This window comes from Lissotriton vulgaris, chromosome 1_1 (assembly GCF_964263255.1).
Source record: "Lissotriton vulgaris chromosome 1_1, aLisVul1.2, whole genome shotgun sequence".
NCBI lineage: Eukaryota > Metazoa > Chordata > Amphibia > Caudata > Salamandridae > Lissotriton > Lissotriton vulgaris.
This window is the reverse complement of record NC_141685.1, coordinates 351,396,856-351,419,293: the sequence shown is the minus strand read 5'-3', so window position 1 is coordinate 351,419,293 and position 22,438 is coordinate 351,396,856. Positions and strand designations below refer to the sequence as shown.

Sequence of the window (22,438 nt, the reverse complement as noted above, 5' to 3'; positions counted from 1 at the left end):
TGTGATGCTCTGCAGCCCCCTGATAGTTTCAGTTTTTGAGCCAGATAGATGGGGGTCTTAAAATGAAGGGCTTTGTGCATCAAACAGGCAATCTTTAACTGAATTCTGGCCTCGTAGGGTAACCAGTTTAGGGATTTTAGGGCTGGGGATATGTGTCCTTTCATTTTTGTCGCAGTAATCAGTCTAGCTGCGGCATTAAGGAAGGCTCTTAGTGGGGCCAGGCTCTGTTCGGGGAGACCACGTAGCGTGGAGCTACTGTAGTGTAGTCTTGGTAGAACTAGAGCTTGTACCACCAATTTGAATTATTTCTGTGGAAGGAATGGTTTGCTTAGGGAAGCACGGCTTTACAGTCTGTACAGAGCATGGGTAACTACTGCCACAGATGCTTCGAAACGTAGCCTACACACTAAAGATAAGTTGCCTGATCAGTAAGGTGAAGTTGGGCTTAAGATGCAAGACATTTACCACATAGACTGTCTCTTCAAATATTGTCTGGGCTCAAAAGGTAGGGAGCTCAGTTACTAGGAGCTGCTTGTGCACAGCTGTGACTTTCTTATAATGTTTGCATTCCGTGAACAGTCACTTACTTGAGCTGTGTGTTCAAGGAGTGCTTGATTTAAACATTGATTTTCCCCTAGGTTTTCATTTACTTGCTACCCCTTGTGTGCAGCATCCTCTTCGGCGTGTGTATCTCTGGACTGTTGGATACTGTATACAGGATATCATTCCAAATCAAATGGCAATGCACTGAGAGCATTTTATGAGATTTGCCCTGAAATTTCTTTGACGAAACCAGTCCTGGATTATTCATTTTTGGTTATTTCCGAGATATCAGACTTTTCCCGAGCCGAATCCCAAAGCAAAATGGTGGGATTCTGCTTCCTCTATTTATTTCACGACTATTTCCAGGATACTTATATAAAAAGAATGTAAGTTCTGTGCTTGGTCCCCGCTCGGAGGATCCTGTTCATGCTCCCATTTCCATCTTGTTTCTTTTCCTTTTCAAGAACTTTCCACCCCATCTGTTCATTGTTGACCCGTGGTTCTTGGAAGTTTGTTTCTTGAATGATTTTCCTCTTCCAAGAATTGGAATCTGCTTCTCGTATAATTTCTGTGCTCTTCTCAATCTGGAGTCTGGAAATATTTGTGGAGGCTGAAAGGCTTTATCTACATTAAAAGAAACTATTTTGGCATTGCTGAAAGAGACCTCTTGACACAGATATTATGAGATGACGTTATCTACAGGCTTTCCCAGTATGTGCAGGATAGGCTATGACTTTAGATTGTAAGCTTCTTTTCCGTAAAAAAAGCGGATAGTTCATGACTGAAGATGGCTGAAGTTCAAACAAAGCGGGGCGACTGCTACTCTGAAGATGGCCTTAGACTCAATCCAGCCTTACTATAAGGACAGGACCATTCCTGTCATTCCTCACTGCTGTAACACAAAGACCTTAACAAGTGTGGTGAAGAAAGGAGCCATTGAAAAGGATCTACTCGCCACAAGAGGCAGGAGTTGCCAATTTTTGTGATGATGCCATCGTCAGGAAGAGGTTGCCTGCATCCTATTTCAGATCTTAGAATTATCAAAAAATGTATTTGAAACAAAAAAATCATGTGTTTCACACTGATTCTAAGAGTGCTACAGCTTATGATTGAAAGAAACATTCAAGATGTCACTTCTGCACTTCTGCACCCCATCCATGAGTGCCACATCAAGTTTGAAACCTACTCTTTGACCTCCAGTAATCTCCTGGGATATTTAATCACATTATTTCTGTGGTCTGAACGAATAACCGGGTCAATAAATTCATATTTTACCATTCATGAAGATTGACTGATCAAAGCAACATCATCTTAGAAAGCACCAGACATTCAGTACACGTATGCAGCGCATAGCCATTGTGATGGGGAAAGCTTCCTCCTCTCCATCCAAGGAAAGAGAGTTTCACATTCACATCATAATACCCATTTTCGATCAGATACACCTCTGATACTTGTAGGGCTGACTACATTGTGTATTTTCCTAGTGCCTCAGCCAAGGCTTCAACTTAAGTTGATGCAGTGGTGCCCCAGATAACAGTGAAACCAGTTCTGTGACCCACTCGTCGAATTTGTATTGGCCTAACTATCTTATCGTCCTTTGTAATGAAAAACACAGAATCAGTTATGGGGGGACCTTTTGGAGAGGGAGACTGCTGATGAATGTCAGAGCCCATACTTCCATCAACAATGGGGAAATCGCTTCAGTGATTTACCGACAGCAAAGTCTTAGAGATTGAATATTCCTAATCAAATTGATCCTGCCTTCCTCTGCAGTGCCAGAGGACAGGCATTTGACTTCTGCACATCAAAACCTTTCTGCAGTATGAGATTGACTATCCAAAGATAATAGTTTATTAGTAGTATCCAAGAGCAGATGCAAAGATGCACCAGCCTGTGAAGCTAAATCCTAGATACAGTCAGCAAAGGAAGGTTTTGTTTATTTGAGATAAGCAACACAAATCCTCTAATTATGAATTTGTTTCTTTCAAATCTCCTTAGAATGCATGGTTGCCCATCATGTTGTGCGTGTTATGTCAAGACAGGTTGATCTAGTGGCTAAGTTGTCGATTTCGTTACCAGTAGACAAGCATCCTTGACCCGTTTTACAATCTTTACCAGAATCAAGTTGTTGTACTATATATCTGTGTCCTGCAGCAGGGGACATGATAGTCTGGTTCTCTGAACTGTAAGGTAGTGGTTGAGAGTGCGGTTGGGAGTGGCAGTTAATGTTCATGGAGGATGAGCCAGTTGCAGTGATTTAGTGCTGTTATTTGGATTTTGCCCAATAAAAGCCAGTTCCTGTTCCGGTACCTCTGCTTTCCTCCCTCCCCTGTATAATGGGTTTTGCAACACTGGTGACAAGTGTTCTTTAACGGCGCAGAAGTGACCAAATCAATGTTCAGGCAACACTCCAGACTGAACAGCAAGGAGCAGTGAACCTCATCCGCCTGGTGGTGCCGTGAGTTATTTGTTATTTCTAGCGTGGAGGAATTGACAGTTGATGTCATAGGCAACTTGGCTGTGACCAGCGTGATGAATGTGGTTGCCACTTCTGTGACATTAATACTGGCGGGAATCTTTGAAGAAGGAATATCAATGTTGGTGCATTAGAGCAGCAGCGTATGATGCTGGTCACTTTCTTCTGCGCAAGGAAGAATTCAGCCAGTGCGCTGTCCTGCATTTTGAATCACAGCATCAAACCCAAGAGGAATCACATCAAGACTATTTTGGAGGATCCCGTTCTGGTCACCAAGAAACAGTTATGTCTTATTTGGGTCTCACTGATTTTTTGTTTTAAATTGTTGGCGCACTAAGATTGTTAAAAAAATTGCAGAATTCGTTTGGGTCAAGGAGCAGGATGAATCTTTTGAAACCCTTAAGCTTGAGATGGCTCTTGCTCCTTGTCGGAAGTAATTTGTGGTGGGAAAGAAGCTCATTATTTATCTGAATGTCGTGATGGTGGTGTTAGTTTACTGTTATCATAACAGGTTGGAAGGTGAGAATGCATCAGGGCGTATGGTTCCAGATCGCCACGTGGGATACACAGACCTTCTGTAAATGAAAAGAAACTTGTGTCTTATTCTTGGGCTGTGGAATATTTGTGAATTTTTTGTGTAGAGAAAAGGGTTCCTATTACGTACAGACCACAATCCTTTGTTGAATGTGTTCTCATCAGAGGGTGGTAGAACTTTGACAGCCAGACTTGCTGACCTACGGTTTTTCTGTTTTTTCTCTTGAATACATTCCAGGGAAGTTAAATTCTCAACACAGATTTTATTTTCTGTTTACCTCTCCCTGAACAACCATCCGCGAATGAGTTTAAATGTGAACTAGTATATAGGGAGGTGTTGAGTCTGGGAATTACCGCAAAACAAGAGTGGGTAAAAGAAAAATTGCTTTTTTCTATGTGTAATTTGTATCAAATCTAAAAAAAAAGATTGGTTTGAGAAATATTACCTCCAGGGTGAACAGAAGCCTTTTGCTAAAATCCAAGGTAAGTTAGCTGTCGAAGGGGAAATTCTTATGAGGAATGATAAAGTGGCGGCTCCCTTTTGTTTTCCGGGGACACATATGTGAACAGTCATTCTGGGCACCTCAGTCTGGCAGTTCAACTAGTGGCTGGGAATTGATGATATGGTATTCTCAAGGACTGTCATTTGTGTAAATCAATCGATAAGTCAGCCAAGCATGCAGGGTGAGTTCTCAAACTGTTGAATTAACCAAGCGTGCTTTGTGGATATTAGAAATATCATTGGTCCTTTGGGGATTTGGACCAGGAAGGAGATGGTTGCTTTGTTAATTGTACATTACTTTTCAAAATGGTGCAAATTGAACGTAGTGCAAAAGATATCAATTGATTCTGTCACAAATGTTTGGAAGGCATTTTGTCTTAGGAAGGTTTGCCCGAATACTTTCTGACAGATGAAAATGGTCAGTAAGCAGGAAGATGGGAGAACAGTTGAGGTGGGGTATTGTACACAAAAAGTTCTTGGTGTCTTATCCCAGTGTTAATGGACAAGTTGAGTGTTCTCAAGGAATTAGGTCAGCTAGCGGGCAAAGGAGGTTTTTGTTGGGGGGAAAGTGTTGCAATCTACAAACCACTCCTAACCCGGTCATGAGATGCACCACTTTCGAAGTATTAAGAGGATGCAATCCTGGTTATCAACTGACCCCCGTGGTTGTTAAGGATTAAGAGAGGGGTCTCTAACGAGGCAACTTTAACTGAACTAAGGGGGGATGGTACAGGCCTATAGGAGAAAACATGAGTCTACGGACAACAGGAAGGGTGAAGTGTCATCCTGAGAGCGTAGGAAAGGACAGGATTAATTTGCCAGTAACAGCAGGGAAATGAGCAGTTCTCCTACAACTTCAGCAGATATTCTCTTTATTAGAGTGTTGGAGGCTAGCATGTTTTGCAGTAACTACTAATGATTTCTTAAAAGTTAAATACTATTGTTTTTTTGCAACTGTGCCATTTTTGTATTAAGCAGATTCGATGTTTTCAACACTTATAATGTTGTGCCCTTGTGTTCATGATTTTTCAGTGCTTTTGCGTTCGAGAGTTTTAAATACATTCTGTAAAGTGTTGGCATGGATGTAGTGCAGTTAGCTTATTTGAGTGTTTTTCACTCCAGTCATGGAGATGTGTGATGCCACGTGCACCTAATCTTGAGCTCCTGTCAGTGCATTTGTCCTGCAGTTCCTGGATATTTCTCTGAACCTGTAAGTTCTATTAGTTTGTCTTTCTACTGACTCTTTTCTCATTACAATTTCCCCTTGTGTTATACTTTTCGCCGTCCTCACTTTCGAAAGTTCAACTTCCCAAATCTTGATGAGCAATCTTCAGCTTACCAAGTCTAACCTTGCTTGTAGTATGCTTGGATAGGTGTATGCACACATTGGTTTGCTTTAGTAATTTTGCAAGTGACATTAGGAAAGATTGTTTGTAAAAATTGTACATTCTTTATAGCTTTATAGATTATTTAGTCTGACAGATTTAAGTATTCTTTTAAAGTGCCAATTTTTTTTTTCTTTCAAACGGATAAGGCATTATGTGTGCAACTTGTTCTTAGTAGCTCCCAGAAGACCCTGCTGGTCAGAGAGAGCCCATTACTCTATCATCTTTCCGTTAAGGTTACCCCAGAAGTGGGATAGCTCACTTCAGGGCTCAAATCTTTCAGCTCATTACCTTTTTATAGTTTCCTTTTAAGTTCTTTTAAGCCAATGGTTGGCCACAAGAGGAACTGCTGTGGCGTGAGCTCATAAATGGTGATCATACCGACCTTTCCACCAGAGAGGTTAGTAAGTGGGTACTGTTTGATGCCAAAAGTTAATGCTATCGTCACGCTTCCCAAATGAGTTCTCTTGTGTTTGCCCGAGGCTCTCCCCGTTTCATAGCCATAGGCCTTATAGCAGGTTGCACAGAATGTCTCTCTTGCGCTGAGCTTTCACGCGGAGGTTTAGAAACAGGCCACGTCATTGGATCAATATCCGAACGCTGAGAACACTGATTCACTTTCATATTAAATGAGGTTCAGCAGGCAGCGGATCACAAAGTAAACTAAGGACACCCCAACGACGTAACCTTATTATATTTCAGTAATACATATATTTTTTCTCAAGCAGCCTTATGCAGTTACATAAGATGCCATGTGCCCCAATCTTGCATAGGTTGAGTTATCCACTTATAGATCTCGTGATAGTGCCACAATCAAGCGTTAATTTGCCATAGTCTTAGCTGGGGTCTAAGATGTGGTTGGTCCTCTTAGGCATAGAGAGATATCCTTATATCCCTAAACGAAAATAGTCTCTGTGAAAGTAGCTCACAAAAACTGCCCCAGATACTATACATTGACGGACAAAAATGCTCACCAACCACACTCTTCATAAAAAACGAAATATAGTACAAACCAGGTTATTTTTTTTAATTAGATGATAAATACATCAACCATACTTAAATTACCCTTTTAATGTTGTAGTTAATCGCCTCATTTGATGTGGGGAAAAATAACGAAAAAAGGGAAGCGAAACATAGGTCACAGAAGGTTTATGGACAGCCTGCCATGGTGCAGTGCGGCTACTAACTAGCTCTCCTTCTAAAGGGCACAGCAGATGAGCTTACCGGGCTCCTCATATCCCAGGATAACAAGCTAGACAAGGATACATCCCAAAAATGCACACATGCCAGATGAAAACAGCATATTGTACGGTGCATATAGCCACATAAAAACTGGGCAAACCAATATGGATTACACTCCATTCAGTCGGGAAAAAGGGGGATTTCTTTTCTAAACAATAAGGGTCTGTAGAATAGAACGGCATAGCTATGGAGACCCTGCTACAGAAAGAAGTGGAGCGGAAAGCCCATGAGCTGAGTGACCAAACCATTCAAAGAGCAGCGCACAACTTTGCGTACTCAGGCAAAGGCGAACTAAAAAGAAACAGAATCCTTTAAGCAAGTGCTAAAATGAAAGAAAAGCCAACGCCAGTACCTGAATTAAAAGCAAGATGTAAAGGAAATCTGTGTTTAATGTAACTACCTTGAGATAGTAAAAGCAAACGACAGGTGGCCTTCCTCCACTCGATAGAGGTTCTATTCGCACCACAATGCTTTCTCCTAGATATCCCCCCTTTAAGGGAGGTACTCATCAGTAACTTGAAAGCAGAGACATTCCCCGGGATACTTTTCCTCTTGTTATGCGGGTGGGTATTGCTCCAGCAAGGAATCGCCATGTGCAATGTGCATGACATGATTTTTATGGGCCATTACCTGCGCTGACCGGTCCCCTTGCGTTGATCTCGGACGGATTTCACGCACCTCTGTTGCTTGGAGGTCATGATTTTCGCCTGTGCTGAAGATTTCCAGTGCATGCGTTAGTGACTGGCACCTCACATGTGTTTATACTTTGGCAGAATAACAAAAGACTCTTTGTATAAACTAGTATGATAGGGTCCTTGCTTATCTGAAGAATTTGGATAAAATAATTGTGTGGCGATTGTCTAAACCAGTGTAGTGTTGCTAGTAGATAGTTTTTCTTTCGAAAAATTCCTTACCCTCCACTAAAAGACACAACAGTCTATCAACAACAATGATGTATGTTTTAGTTGAGGAACCTTTGGAAAGAAAGTTACCTACTGATGTGATTGCATTGCTAGTTTTGATTTAATGTTTGGTGATAGTCATCCTGATCACGGTAAGGCATATTTACAATAGATACGAGCATTTTGCCTTTTTTCAGACTTGATTCTTCATCCAGGCACGTTTGTGGGCATTGGTGGTTCAGTCAGTAGTAGATTTTTAGCTGCACTTTGTTTTTTTGTTGGTATGACCGAAGTCTTCAATAGTCCCACGGTAAAAACACATAGTTGGTTCACGAGAAGGCAAGAATAAACTCATTTATTATTTTCTAAGTTAGTATGTCTCTTGGCAGTCCTTGACATTAAACATGAGTTCACTATAGACAGTTAGACCACATATGAAGTTACAAACTATCGATCAGTGGACTAAGAAGCAAAACAGACTAGGACGCCATCTAAAACTAGTTAGTTTTGTTAAGCGGAAAATGCATTGAGTTTTTACTCCATCAAGTGTTCACACCTTTGTATATTTTCCAGCACATCTAAAGTGAGCTTCTATTTTTTTTGTATTCTTTGTTGTAACATATACATTTTGTAACTACCTAGATCCTGAACTTGAGCTGGAAAGGGTAAGATCAGAATGCCACAGTTCGAGGCTTGAATTATCGAAGACGTTCAGTGATGAGGCAAATACGTCGACCTACTGTCCTCCTGTCCCCTTTGCAACGTTTCCTGTTACTGACAAGTACATTCTGCGGAATGGGAAGGTACTATTGAAATTTAACCCTAATCCACCATAGACCGCTGACTGTAGTTTCATTGTATAAGTTTTGATACTTCAAGTCATTTCTTAACACATGGTTAGAATAAATAGTATGTCAGACTATAGGATGATGCTATTCTTGATAGTTTTTCTTCTCCTTCAACCAGTAAATGAGTTTTTCCAGTGCTAGCTTATGAGCTTTAGAAACTTGGGTCCTTATTAAGGAAGGCATTTTCAGGCTTGCATACATTTATGGTGGAAAATGGCTTAATTTACACGTCAGGAATTCACATAAGGATTCGTGAATAGCTTAAATGAATTTCTACATGTTCCATGCTATTGCCAGTAATGTTACATACAAATATGTTTCAGTTGGCTCTGCTTAGTCCATTTTTGCTCCTGTGCACTTACCTGCTCCCTGGTCCAATGAATAGGCCCAAATCACACACAAATTCTCTCTCACTCTCTTCCCCTCTCTCGCTCCTCCACTCTCTCTGCTCTCCTGCCTCTGGATCTCGTTTTTGCTCCTTGTGCTCCTGACTTTGCCACTCTCTACATTTTAGTCTCAGCATTTTTCCTCTTTATCTTTTGCTTTGCCCTTTCTTTGCCTTCTCACTCATTCTAGCTTCTTGTTGACTTACGCACTCATTCACTGCAGCTTTCCTTTGACTTTCTCACTCATTCTTTGCCTCTTCTTCTGGACTTTGGCATTCATTCTTTGCTACTTTTTTATTGCCTCTGTGGCCTCTTGCTCTGTGCCCCTCTTACTCTTTTTCTTTAATTTCACAGTCTCTCAAGTGCTTCTGTCACTCTTACCTTCCTATTCACGCCAGTTTGGCGGCGGTGATCGGAGCTGCGAAAAAACCTAAGCCATACGGGCGGTGCTAGTACCCTGACACAAGTGTGACTACAGAATGGCAAAACACACACGATGATGGGCGGAATATTGTACATTGGCAAAACATTCGACCCCAGTTGTCTTTGCATTTGTCACCCGAGTGGGACAGGTATGCTCCGACGTGAGTCCCGTGCTCTCTATGCCACTGGAATCAAGCTATTCTGGCTGATGTGGGATGAAAGCCCGAAACCTGTCCTAGGATGCTTGTTTCCAGTCTAGGGAGGACTTGGCTTTGCAGTTCAGGCTGGACTGTTCCCATGCGACGCAGGGTCAAGACTGATTTGCATATGGCTGGGTTCGAACTGGAATGGCATGGTGAGCAAAAAAACAATGGATTTAGGCCCAGATCTCTGTACTGGGGGGGAATGTATGACATTGTTCTGCATTCTTTCTATCAACATTTGTTTTTGCATTTGACTACAGAATGGCACCAGATATCCATGATGCCCTAATTACCCCAAATTAAGGTATGACCCCTGGACTTATTAAAAACCACGGGGAGAGCTATATGCCTCTTACACACACATAGAATAAATGCATAGTCTTTCACGCAGGGATATAAGTTTAGCCCTGAAGAAGGACCAGATCCATTTGCACTCTCTGCGAGGGCCGAAACATTATGCCATTCTTTAAAACCAAGGATAATTGAGTAGTACATCTCAACAGTAACCATGTCCATTTTCTATTTTTAACCATACCCCCAATATTCTACCAATAAAGGATTTGTTTTGGGATGTACTGTGAGGTATTTTTAAAGTCACTACCCACCATTTTCTATCGATCCCTGTACTGTCTAGTGTAATTTTATCTAAGAATTCCCCGAGACTTTTCTCTGGTCTAGTCTGCCCTGGTTGTATTACCCTACCAGGGTGTGCATAGGTGGCGATGATGAAGCATTTCACGATAAGGGAGGGAGGCATCTACTCCAACCTCTTTGGGTACCCCAGGAAGATAATAGAGGTTTGGCCTATGTTACCCTCTTTGAGGGTATAGTTGCCCTTATATGAGTGTCTGTTTCCAGGAGAACGCAATTGGATACAATTCTACCGCTCTCTGGGAATGAGACAAAATGTGTATCTTTTATCCATGCCAAATGCAGGATTGCCTTTTATAGATTATCAATTCAACGCAGACAAAAAGGAAGTTGTAATCTTGAGCAGAGACACATCACTATGCAACTCCACTTGGTGGTTGGCAAAACTCAAGCCCCCCGTCTGGGAACCAAAGCAAAAAACCTTGGCATAATGATCGATGACCAGTACGCTATTACTAACAAATTGTACCCTGTCTCCACCACCGGTTTTCACTCTCTAAAATTGCTCAGGAAAAATCTTAAAATGGCTTCTACTCAACACACACAGGACTGACATTCAGGCCGTCATAACCAGTAAGCCGGACTACAAGAATAACGTTCTGTGTTGAAATAAACACCCAACTGACCAGAAGACTTCAGACCATTCCATACCCAGCAGTCAGCCTCCCACTCACCTGCTGGTTGCATCCACATCACCCACATCTGAAAATCCTTCACTAGCCCCTGTTCACATACACGCACATACATACAAAGCCCTGCACAATCATGGACCCAGCTACCTCAACAACCGCATCCTCTTCAGATAGGTTTGATCAGCCCTACTCCTACACATCCCTGCCATACTTAAAGATTGGGGCAAGTGGTTATATTTTCTAAGGCCCTTGGTGTGTGGTCCGCAGACAGATAGGGAAGCAAAGAGAATGGGACAAGTGGTTATTTTTTTAAGGCTCTTAAAGCCTAAAGAGTTATAGCGGGAGACTCACGAAACAGTCAGATCATTTTCATATTTTTCCCAGGTCCACTAATCACATTCAGAAATAGATTGTGTATTGATGAGCAGTGACTTAATCCCTAAGGCAACATCCATTGCCATTGCTGCATTTTGGTCTCAAATCATGCCCCAGTGAGTATAGAACTTCAAATTAACACATGGGTTGGGATGGCAATCAGCCTTCCCTACTGAGGGATGCAGTCTTTAAAGAAGAAATTAACAAACAAATAATGAGTACACACAGAGTATTGGATGCCCTCAAGGCGGTAAAAAGAGTGAAATGCACAGCCACAATGGCACACCTCAAATGACTGAGCAATAGAAATATAGACGTTAGAGGAGGAAATAAAACAGGTAGAAGAGGTGTTTAGGTCCCATCCTACTGCAAGTCTACATCGTAAATTACTGGCAGTTCAGGGATCAGGTGAGAATCTTATGCACATAAAGGGCAGAACTGTCTTTGCTTCACCTGGAAAAAAAACGTGGCTGGAGCAATGTAGACACACTATAAGCAAAAACATGAGGAGGAAAGAGTATGGGATTTTTTCTGCTTCGGGCAGATTGTTATCAACAGGAAGAATTGTCAGATGAGTGAAAGACATTCTCTACTACCCTGTATGCGATAGGTAACTACTCAACCACAGAACAGGAGCGATATGTAGACAATCTCCACCTAAGTCAACAAAATAAGAAGGGGAACCAGGAGCTGGTTCAGGTCCAGTGTCCGTGCTCCACAAGTGACTATTAAATCACAAGGGACACTGTTCCATGTGGAGGGTGCAAGGTGTTACCCAGTCCAAAAAAGAATGATGTAGAGAAGGAAAGATGAGAAGAGTAGGATGAAAAAGAGAGAGACAGAGGTTCATCTCCAGTATCAAGGATCCAATCCCGAAGGGGAGGGCCAAGTCTTGCCTCTTAGTTCCCCTCACACACCCCGAAGGATCTCATGCTTCATCATCAGGCTCTTGTTCCTCGTCGGGCTGGCGCTGCAATGCCCGACAGGCCCCCGAAGGGTCATTTTAACGGAGATATTTTAAGAGAAAAGCTGTTTGGTGAGTGTGGGTGTGTGGGGTGGATCCGGTGAAATAAGTGGTGAGGTGCTTGCAGAGGTAAATAAAACTACCTAGGGGTATCCACTGTGAGCTTTTTAATAGTGTGGTGCCCCTGGTAGATTAAAAAACCAGAAGGTTGGTGAGTTACTATAAGCCCCAATGTGCCTGTGTAACTAAACAAAAGGTTGACATGTTTCACGCCTTGGGAGTCTGAATGATCAATGGCGTTTCTTCAGGACCTAACTGATGCGGTGAATGTGCCCGTCAGAAAAGAAAGGGGTTCCAGAATAGAGATGGTAACCCACATGGGTGAGAGGTAGCTTTGGGTTGACCGCAGGGTTAATCACCCTATTTTGTGGTCTGCAATCTCGATTTGTAGATCTGCCCAAACGAGGAAGGTACCCTTACAGAATATGTGAACAGTCTCCCAAGGCTTTTCACCAATGGATGCCCGCACCCTATCTGGGTTGCGTTGGGTGCCAGGTGTTAAGCACCTACCCTCTCCCAGCGGCTGCCTGTAGTAAGACAATCTCCACCTTCCATTTCAAAAGTAAGAACAAATTGAGGAGTTAGAAACTCCTATTCATATGGAAGAAGTGCATCTTTGTCCAACAGAAGCAGGCACACAACAGCGTGCATGAGTGGTCCACTTGTTTGGAAATGTCATTCAAAAGCACTTGCTAGCCATATTGCTGTCCTTGAACTCCGAAATGACCTGAGTGGACCAATCCTTTTTTAGGTCTCGCATATGCAGCACGCATGCGCTGCATAGGCAAAAGACCTTTAGCAATCGCTTCTGCTTTTCAGCCAAAAACGTGCACACGTTCCATTGCCTTTAATGGCAACGCGTGCACGTTTGGCGATTCCCTTGCGGGAGCGAGCTTTGGCAAATGGTTACTGCTTGCTCCTGCAAGGGAAACCGCCGCAGGCCCCCTCCTCACTCCCTGCTGCCCCTGGCTTTATATGCAGCTGTGAGCAGAATTTTGAAAGTGCTCAGGGTCCTTTCAATTGTGCACATTTTAACAAAGGTTTGCGAAGAATGACAGCATGCCGGCTGGACCACGTGAGTGGAGGCGCTGCGGGTGCCGCTCCGTGAGCTTTCGCAGGCACCGGTCCTGTGGCTTTTGTCGTACTCCATGTAGTTGCACTTGTTAGCATGGACTGGCAGGCAGCTTTGCATCCTTTCATTAAAGCCTGGTCGGCTAGCTCTTATTTTGAAGGCTCGTCAATGTCTTTGTGCCTAACATTGAATCCTCGCCGACTATTATGCTCAGATAGCACTCAATGTTACTAGATCCATGAAATAGTGGTTCATCCAGACCAGGTTTCTATATTGCACTCTTTTGATCCCCTTTGAAAACAGGACTACAAGTCCCAGAATGCAACGCACCAGACCTGTTGAAGCTACGCATGCATTGGCACAGTCTACGCTCATTCCGCGGACCTTGCTAACGTTGTTGCGTCCTTTACTGGTGCTTGGACCGTCGGCGACGCTGTAGCACCTATTATCAAACCTTCTCAAACGCCCTTCGTATGTCCTTGTGGCATCATATTTGACAGGCTGCCTGCTATGTAATAGAACTGCATACGCCTATATGTTAAGTTCCCTTCTGACCCACTGTCACCAAGGAAGTCATGGGAGTCCTCCGTGTTTGATTTGCAAGCGTTCTTCCGTTCAAGTCGCGCACCTAAAGTTAAACTGGACTACAGTTCCCAGAATTTTTTAGCTTGTGAAAAGAAAAGCATTGGAGTGCCTTGCAGCTTCGTTAGTGAAGACGCAATGCGGCATCCTTGGTCCCAATGAACCAATTATTGGAGTACGACCCCAGGAAGCGTGCTCCTTAAATTAAGCCATTGACTGGCATGCCTTCTTCATATGGAGTTACCTCCTGGGTGCTGCTCTGGAAATGGGTTCTCCTATCCCAGCTGAGGAAGGGTAAACGGAGATGTAAGGGATGTGCTGTGCACCAGTCCCTGACACTGCTCCTTTTCCTTGATTTCGTCGGCTTCTGCTCCGCTGCTCCAAGACCGGATCCCCGGGACCAGACGCAGCTCCTTCCTCCTCGAATTCAGTGCCCTGGCTTCGGAGCGCACTGCCGTGGACAAACCACTTCATTAGTCTAGATTTGAGCCCTGCATGCTAGTCGGTGCCGTTAATGCACCACACACATTCACGCAGCTTCATTTCCTAATGTAGAGCGCCAGTGCGGTCCGGCCAGGACGGCTGACACACAGCTCCTTTCTCCCGGATGTCATCTACAAGTGCTCGGTCTGCGTAGTGCGGCTGGAGCGCTTGACAGTTCTTCCTCCTACCTCTGTAGCGGCGCTAGGACACCAGATGCCCAAATGTAATATAGTGCGATGAGATACCATACCATGCATTATGATAACATGTTTTATTGCACTAACTAAAGATACTCGTGCTAGCGAAGATGCGAATTACGGAATATTTCTTACACATATTCCAGACCTCTCATGTTTCCCGGGTACAACATGCATGTGGGAGTCAGTCAGGTCTTGTCTTTGCTTTACATTCTGGGTCTTGTAGTCCTGTTTAAGAGAACTACAAATACCAAAAGACAAAGCAAAACACCTGGACTGGATGCAAGAATGTAGTCAGACAAATATAATATGCCCGCTTTGAACTCTATGCCAAAAGACAGTGAGTGACGTGAGCCATCCTTCCTTCTTTTCATCCACCCATCACACCTTCACCGATTACCAAACCTATTAATCTGTGAACCTCTTCATCATCCCTTCTCCCCTCCCACTTCTTCATCTCTTATTCTCTCCTCCATCCTTAGGTCTGTGCATCAATCAACCCATCATCATCCTTATTTTGCTCATGTAACCTTCAACCTTACTTCTCTCTTGAATCCATCATCCTTACTTCAGTTCACATTTCTTTCACGTTGCTACCTCCCCCCTCCCCTTTTATTCAGCCGCCACCTCTCCTCCATCCATCCTCTCTTGTTGCATTTGTTCGTCCGTCCACGGGTCCATCATGCCTTTTCCACCTGTGTCTCTAAAAAAAAGAAATCATACTTAGCACACACTCAATTAAAACAAGCAGTGGCATAGCCAATAGGTCTTGCTTTGGGACCTTATAAGTGTTTAGCCATGCCACAGTTGATGTTGTTGCACCACGGATATTGTGCTGCATAACTAAATACTTATAAGGTCCCAAAGGCGAGACCTATTGGCTATGCCAATGCTTGTTAAACTTTGTTTTGATGAACATGGAACTTGGCCTGAATTCATTGAAATGGTATTTGACAACTATGCCAGTACTACAGTATGAATAGCTCCTAATGGCCATCTCATCTATCCTTTAAGTTTTTATGGAGATACAAGGTGCCCTCAATCTCACTTTATCTGTGCCTTGGTCATTGAACCCTTGGTGCGTCAGATTAGGCAGTCATCAAAGAGGATTACATTTGGAATAACTAAATATAAAATCCATTTATATGCTGACAATAGCCTGCTCCCTTTAGGTTCACTTGAGGCTTACTTGACTGAAGTAATCCCACATTTTGAAGTGTTTAAAGCGTGTCTAGCTATAAAATTAATTTGAACACATTAGAGGTTCTAATATATCTCTTCTTAATGAGAAGGCGAGAAGTTTGTGAAGAGCATACCCTTTTAGGTTCAGTAAGAGGCACATTAAGTATCTGGGTATAAGGATAGGCCCTAATATCACAGAGCTGTGTGTTACAAACTATCCCCAGTTGCTTAGTAGGATATAGAGAGCTTGGAAGCCTGGAGGAAGTTGTAAATATCTTGAATGGATTGGACGAATACCATGAAGGTGATTATCCTTCCCAGACTTCTGTTCCTGTTACCGTTCTTGCCAAACCCAGGTGATAAAACTTTCTTGTTGTAGATCCAGATGTTAATAATGGTATTTGTTCGGAACGACAGGAAACAGAGGATTTTGTTCGGTCTTCTTTACCAATCGAGATGAAATGGGACTTGGCGAGGTCTAATATCTCTCTTTATTATCCAGCTGTAGATCACTTCGAGATGTTGTGAAGCTCAAAAGATACTGCATTGAATACGTTTATATTTAATATCCAACACTGTGGATGTATTCACAATTACTTGAGGTTACTTGACCATGGTGGCACGTTATAACCCCAAGATCAAATTAAACACTTTATTTAACTACCTATTACCATGAGTGATTTTACACACCATAAGCCCTGAACAAGTTCAAAATTGAACGAAACGCGCACGTTGGCTGCAAGTACCTGTACAAATAATTACAAGCAAAATTGAAAGAGAAACAAATGTTTTCTGTGATAAACAATGAAGAAGGAATTTTGAAAGAATGGGAAAATAGAATCTTGTACGCTTTTAACTGAGTGAATTTTAACTATCAACTTGTGTTTTCTTACATAATGAGACCTCCAGATGGCATACTACAGTTGAGGGAGTGCCGATGATGGACCCCCTCTATTGCTTCGTGCAGCCCAACTTGATCACTATAATTGAATATGTGATGTTATTCCGTGGGCTAATATCCCGCATACCATTACTCTGCATTTTTTATAACGCAAGTGCGTTTACTTTACCCTATAATTGTTTGCAGTAATGTTACAATCTGTATCGTCCCTATTTGCACCAGGTCCTTATAAGGACAACATCTGTTTGCTCAATCCCCTATTCTACAAATAGTTACATTGGGACTAGGCTGCTCTGCATGTTTTTTTTTAGTAATGTAATGTTTTTCTAATATGATCTGTAATATAAACTGCAGTATTTGTTTAAGGGAATGTACTAACATTTTCAAGGCATCTGATCAGCTACCATAAAGCCTATTGCAATTGCAAGAATGTTTATTGTCAAGGAGAAAGCTTTACTAGCCAAGGATAATTGAAGAAAAGGGCATCCTTTGTAGGTTTGATCCATCTATCCATCATCATTGTGATGGGACACTTGTAGAATTATTTTTAGAAGTAATTTTCCCTAATTGCACCATCTATAATTATGGAGGTAATTAAATATAATAATGATTAGTCCATGTATGTCTTTCTGTTTAACATATTTATTAAAGAGTTTTCAAGAGGGTACAAGTGTTCAAGCTTCCCTGCTGCTAAGTTGTAATTGCAACCTGAATGCTCAGTCATTGAACGCATTACCCGGAATTTCTATGCCCAGTTTTCAGAGAAAAAGACAGAACAACTTCAGGAATGAAGTATGTGTTCTCTTCGTAGCCATAACAGATTTGTTATACATGGTGAATATTGCTGTTTTGTTATGTCGAAGGCTGTGTGCTGTGTGTTGTTGGCTGCCTTTCAGGGGTTGGCCACAGGGTCTGTTCGCAGGCCAGCCCTTGTGGCCAACCCCTCACCACGCATGGCTGAAGCTGTGTGCAGCGCGGGGTTGGCTGCATGCGGAGAGGTGGCAGCAGGGTCTGACCTCCGGCCTGTTCCTGTGGCCAACCCCCCGCCATGCACAGCTGAAGGGCCAGTATAGTGTGAGGTTGGCTGTCTTTACAGGGTTGGCCACAGGGCGTGGCCGCAATCCAACCCTTGTGGCCAACCCCCCATTTGTGCATTACCAAAAGCTGTACACAGCATGGGTTAGCCGCAGGGCCTGGCCTGAGGTTGGGTCCTGCAGCTAACCATTGGCCGTGCACGGCAGGGAGTTAGATTTACGTCTGATAATTGAATATTACTTTACCTTAAAATAAACCTAAAAATTCACTGAAAAAAGCAAAGGCTAGAATAATGTTAAAGTTAGGTGAAATGTTCAGTTACAGCGTAATGTTTTAAACTCTAAAAACCTTGGAAATGTACTAGTTATAGTTATCTCAAGTAACTATAACTCACGCTCTACTGTAACTATAACTTGTGCTCTTGCCATGCACTGCTAATTACCCCACATAGTACATCACTCATTGCATCTTCTATTACATCATTAATATCACTACAACATTTGCAGTGACATTTTTGATGAGAAAAGTGTGCCTGGTGGGGGGAGTTACAGCTACTTTAGACCAAGAGTTATGGTTAATTGAGATAACTATAACTGGTGAATTGCTGTCGTTTTCAGAGTTTAAAACGTTACGTTCTTTCTGAACATTTCACTTAACTATAAAGTTCCTTTAACCTATATTTTTTTTACTTAAGTAAATCTTTATTGCTTGATTGTTAAAAACTTAGCAATAGAGTATACAATAAAATACCTTGAAAATACATAAAACTTGCAAATGGTGCCATCGTCAGCTCTAAAAAAGCATAAAGCCCTCTTGACCAAGCCTTTGAAGACCGATTTAAGGAAGAGGGCTCTCTTCCTGCCCTGTAACTTATATAGAATTGGCCCCACGGCTTTGTGTGCCAAGTGGCTTGGCAGCAGGGATATATAAATCAAATACGCTTGTGAGGTGAAGCTGATTTCCTGAGCGTACCTGCCGTTCGCCAACGTTCCACGCTACTAGCGATTGTTATAGTCTTTGTAAATATAAAGGTGCGAGTGCGGTGAATAAGGTGCAATGGACGTTATTGATGTAAAGTGCAACTGCAGTAATTTAGGTTCCTTAGTACTTTTACCAGCTAGTAATGCCTGTATACAGGTATAAGATAGGGGGCGGAGGTTAAGTACTGTGTACGAGGACAGGGTAAGTAAGGTGCAATGGATGTTATTGATGTAAAGTGCAAGTGCAGCAGTTTAGGTGTCTTAGTGCCTTATCATGCTAGTAATGTCTGTATACAGGTATGGGACAAGGAGCAGAGGTTACGTGCAGCTTCCAGGGACAACTAGTAATGCCTGTATACTGGTATAAGGTAAGGTAAAGGATGGTACAAAGTACAGCATCCGTGGACAGCAGCCTGTTACTTTAAACGTTTTACCATCAACCCCCTTGATAGTGTAACCCCATTGTGTTGAGTGGTGCAGAATTGGGAGGACTACTGATGATTCAAGGTCTGCTACCCCGCTGGTCTATAGTGCAGATGTAATACTTTGAGCTGTACTATTTAAGCTATGTGTAAGCTGGCCACCCCCCTCCTCTGTGTCTGCTGGAACCCTGGCCTCGACCTTCTTCCTAAATCTCTGATTGAATGTCAGCATTACACAGTTCAACCTAATGTCCAGTGGTTCAAAGTAGGCCATCACTGCCTCCCTGCATGACCTTATGCCTCAGTCATTCCATGTTCTTCGTGGGAGCTCCCGCCGATCCTCCATACGGGAGGTACACAAGCAGAATACATGGATAATATCTTCCTGGCCCTGGTTGCATAGCTGACAGTTGTCTTGAGCTTCCAGTCTTTACCATGGGGGATATTGACTTAGGATCAATAGTATCTCCAGTCTGTATTTCAGGAACTGTACATTGATCCAATAACTATATGATTCACTTGCGTAGCCCTGGGGATTTAGCCTGGTATTACTATGAAGAGTCATCCAACCATGTTTGTTATGTTATGTTATGTTATATTAATTTATTATGCGCACAGCGACTCCAGCGAAGGAGCGTCCCGGCGTTTGTGTTGAGACAGGCAGTCCTTGTCCTCAAGCAATTGTGTGTTTGCGTTTGCCATGTTTTTAAATTCCAGGTGGCTTATGAGAAAATCCCAAGCGCTGATTAAACCAAGAGTATTTAAGGCCTGTAATAGATATACCCATGCCGGGGAGCTATGCTTTACTATCAGTTTGGACCAGAGGTAATAGCCAAGCGAGCCTTCCGATGCAAGCTTTAGTTTTGGCAGCACATCATAAAGTCTGCATTCCGGGGCAGTGACTGTTTAACAATACCAAACTCCAGCCTAATCTGGGCCGGAGATGAGTGAGAGGGCGGCTGGAAAATTTACCTATACATCTTGAGTATCATTGTGTCCAGTATTGCACTGTCCCGCCTCCTAAGAGCCTTGCTTGCATCGGTCAAAGTTAGAAGAACCTTTTCTTGGGTCACCTACAGAATCATTGTGAGTGTTGTGCCTTTCTATTTGGTGTAAAGAGGCCTACGGCCGAAGTCCAGAGAACTGCCCTTCTTTCTAATTTCTTCTAGCTATTCGCTGCACCTCCCATTCTCATTGAAATGGACTCTGATATACATATAGCTTTTTGTCAACCCTAATTTTTCTTGGTCCAGAAACCACGTGGGCTTTTGAGATCTTGTGCCTTGGACTTTTTTTTGAAGATTGTTTTTTCTTTCTGTTAATTGTCAGTGTATTACTTGATGAGTAGGCCAAGATTGCATCAAGAAGGCGTGCAGGCCAACATAGAGTCTGCTAATCAGAACTAGGTCACCTGCACACAAAAGATTTGAAAGCTGAAAGCCCCCTAGTTTGGCTGGGTTAGAGTTGCCTGCATTTAGGGTGGAAGTAAGATCCAATAGGAACAGGTTAAATAACGTTGGAGCAAAGACGCAGCCTGGCTACAGACCTTGCATAGTTTTGATTGGCCTAAATAACCAAGAGCACTCTCCAGTTTTCATTCAGACCCATGTATCTATATGCAAAAGTTCCAGTGCCCTTAGTATGTCATCTTGGATGTTTATATTGCCCAGTTTCTGCCAGAGCCTCCCTCAGTCAACCATATCAAATGCAGACTTGTAGTCAATGAAGCCTATATAGACCGGCTAGCTTGTTGGTCTTTGCCCGGTGGGTTAATAGGGAGAGTGCCATGATGTTAACTGAGGTCCTTGTATGCTTGGTGAAACCAGTTTGGTTTAGTGGAATGATGGTAGTAACCTCAGCTCAATGCTGTGGCTTCTCCAGTAACACCTCTGCAAATTATTTGGCGTCCTTGTCCATTAGCTCTATCAGGCGATAGTTCCCAGGGACCCCTTTGTCTCCGCCCTTGAAAATTGGTGTGAGGATCAAGCCCTGCCATGAAGGAGGGTACGATTAAGCTATAAAATAGTGGAAAAAGCAGGGTTAACTGCAGGCCAGAATGTTGGGTCGTCCTTGTAGATGGCAGGTGGAATTCCATTTGGGCCTGGCGCCCCCTCTCTGCAGACTTTTGAAATTTACTTCTGAACTGTACCTGTGGTGACAGTGCACCAAGTTGATTTTCAGTCACTTACTGTAGGCTGTTTTGGCAAGGTTTTTGAATGCACTTGGTCACGTGCCTGTGTGCTGGATTGATCCGGCTGTACCACCGGACTGAAGTGATCAAGCAGGAATTGATACCAGGTTGGCTATGAGATGTTGGATAAAGACACGTTTAGAAGATATATGCCAACTCTATTTACGATCCGACATAAGTTTGCAGAGTTGTCTTGATATTCTACAGCAGCTTTGCCCAGGATGAGTTCTATCGCTCCCTTCTACTCTTCCTTTTTAAAAATTGTCTTCCCTCCCGTAGATGTCGTGCAGTATTGCAGAGTCTATTGGTGACCTTTTTAAGTGCACTCCACAGATGATTTACCTTCTTTTTAGCCCTTCTTATTGAGTAGTTGTTTCCCCACCCTTGGAGAAGGCCATGTAGTGTGCTTGAAGCTTCTTTTTGACAAGGACAGACTTGGCATGCTGGTTTGTGTAGCAGTCTAGTGTTCCACGGGGTCTAGGCAGAGACCGGAAGCACCTACACACAGTGTATCACCTTCTGGCCAGGCGTGGCCAGAGGGCATAAATAAACGGGCCGGGGGTCGCTTGTGACTTCCGGTCCACACTGACAGCACACTGTCTGTGTGTGATTATTCCCTTAAGTGCCTTTATGTTAATATACATATGCCCCCAGTGTACTTGATCCCCTATCACTCAGCGGCTCCCCACACTGGCGACGAGGGTGGGAGGACGCTGCCCGCATGACAAGAGACTGCCCTGCAACGGTGGAAGTACCTGAGAAGCTCCGACGAAGAGCTGCACCACACGCGAGCCCGCCGGCAGAAGACGTGGGCTCCAACAGAATCCATTGGTGAGCAGTGCGCACTGCAAGGGTTGAAGAAAACCTGGGGGAACTGCTCAGAAGCCGCGCACACATTGGCGAAGAGCCCGCAGCACGTTCTAACGGACGACTGCCACCCAGGGAGACGTGCGCATGCGCAAACACACGCAAGGCCTAGCCCCGGGGATCTCGAGCAAAGAGAGAGCAGGTACGGCGGGAAGGCGCCGAGAAGCAAGCGGAGAGCGAGAATAAGAGCGCCTCAAGCACCAAGGAGACCACAAAGTGATTAACCACCGATTTCACCAAGGGAGAGAGAAATAAAAAACAACAAGCATTGGCAACAACAACCCAAATAAAGGCAAACAACAATACAGTAACACCAAGCATTGGCAACAACAAGTGGCTGTAGGCTCAGGACCACACATAAATGAAAACTAGCAACAAGCATTGGCGACAACAATCGAGC

The 22,438-nt window shown here is 43.3% G+C and overlaps 1 protein-coding gene across 1 annotated transcript in view; it reads left to right on the top strand.

Annotated features, from left to right (window-relative positions):
- The window catches only part of BEND5 (BEN domain containing 5), a 109,919-nt gene that overhangs the window by 76,370 nt on the left and 11,111 nt on the right, over nucleotides 1-22,438 (top strand). The window contains exon 6 of the mRNA XM_086952405.1: nucleotides 8,227-8,387. Coding sequence (XP_086808531.1) covers nucleotides 8,227-8,387 — 161 coding nt within the window. The remainder of the gene's footprint in view (nucleotides 1-8,226; nucleotides 8,388-22,438) is intronic.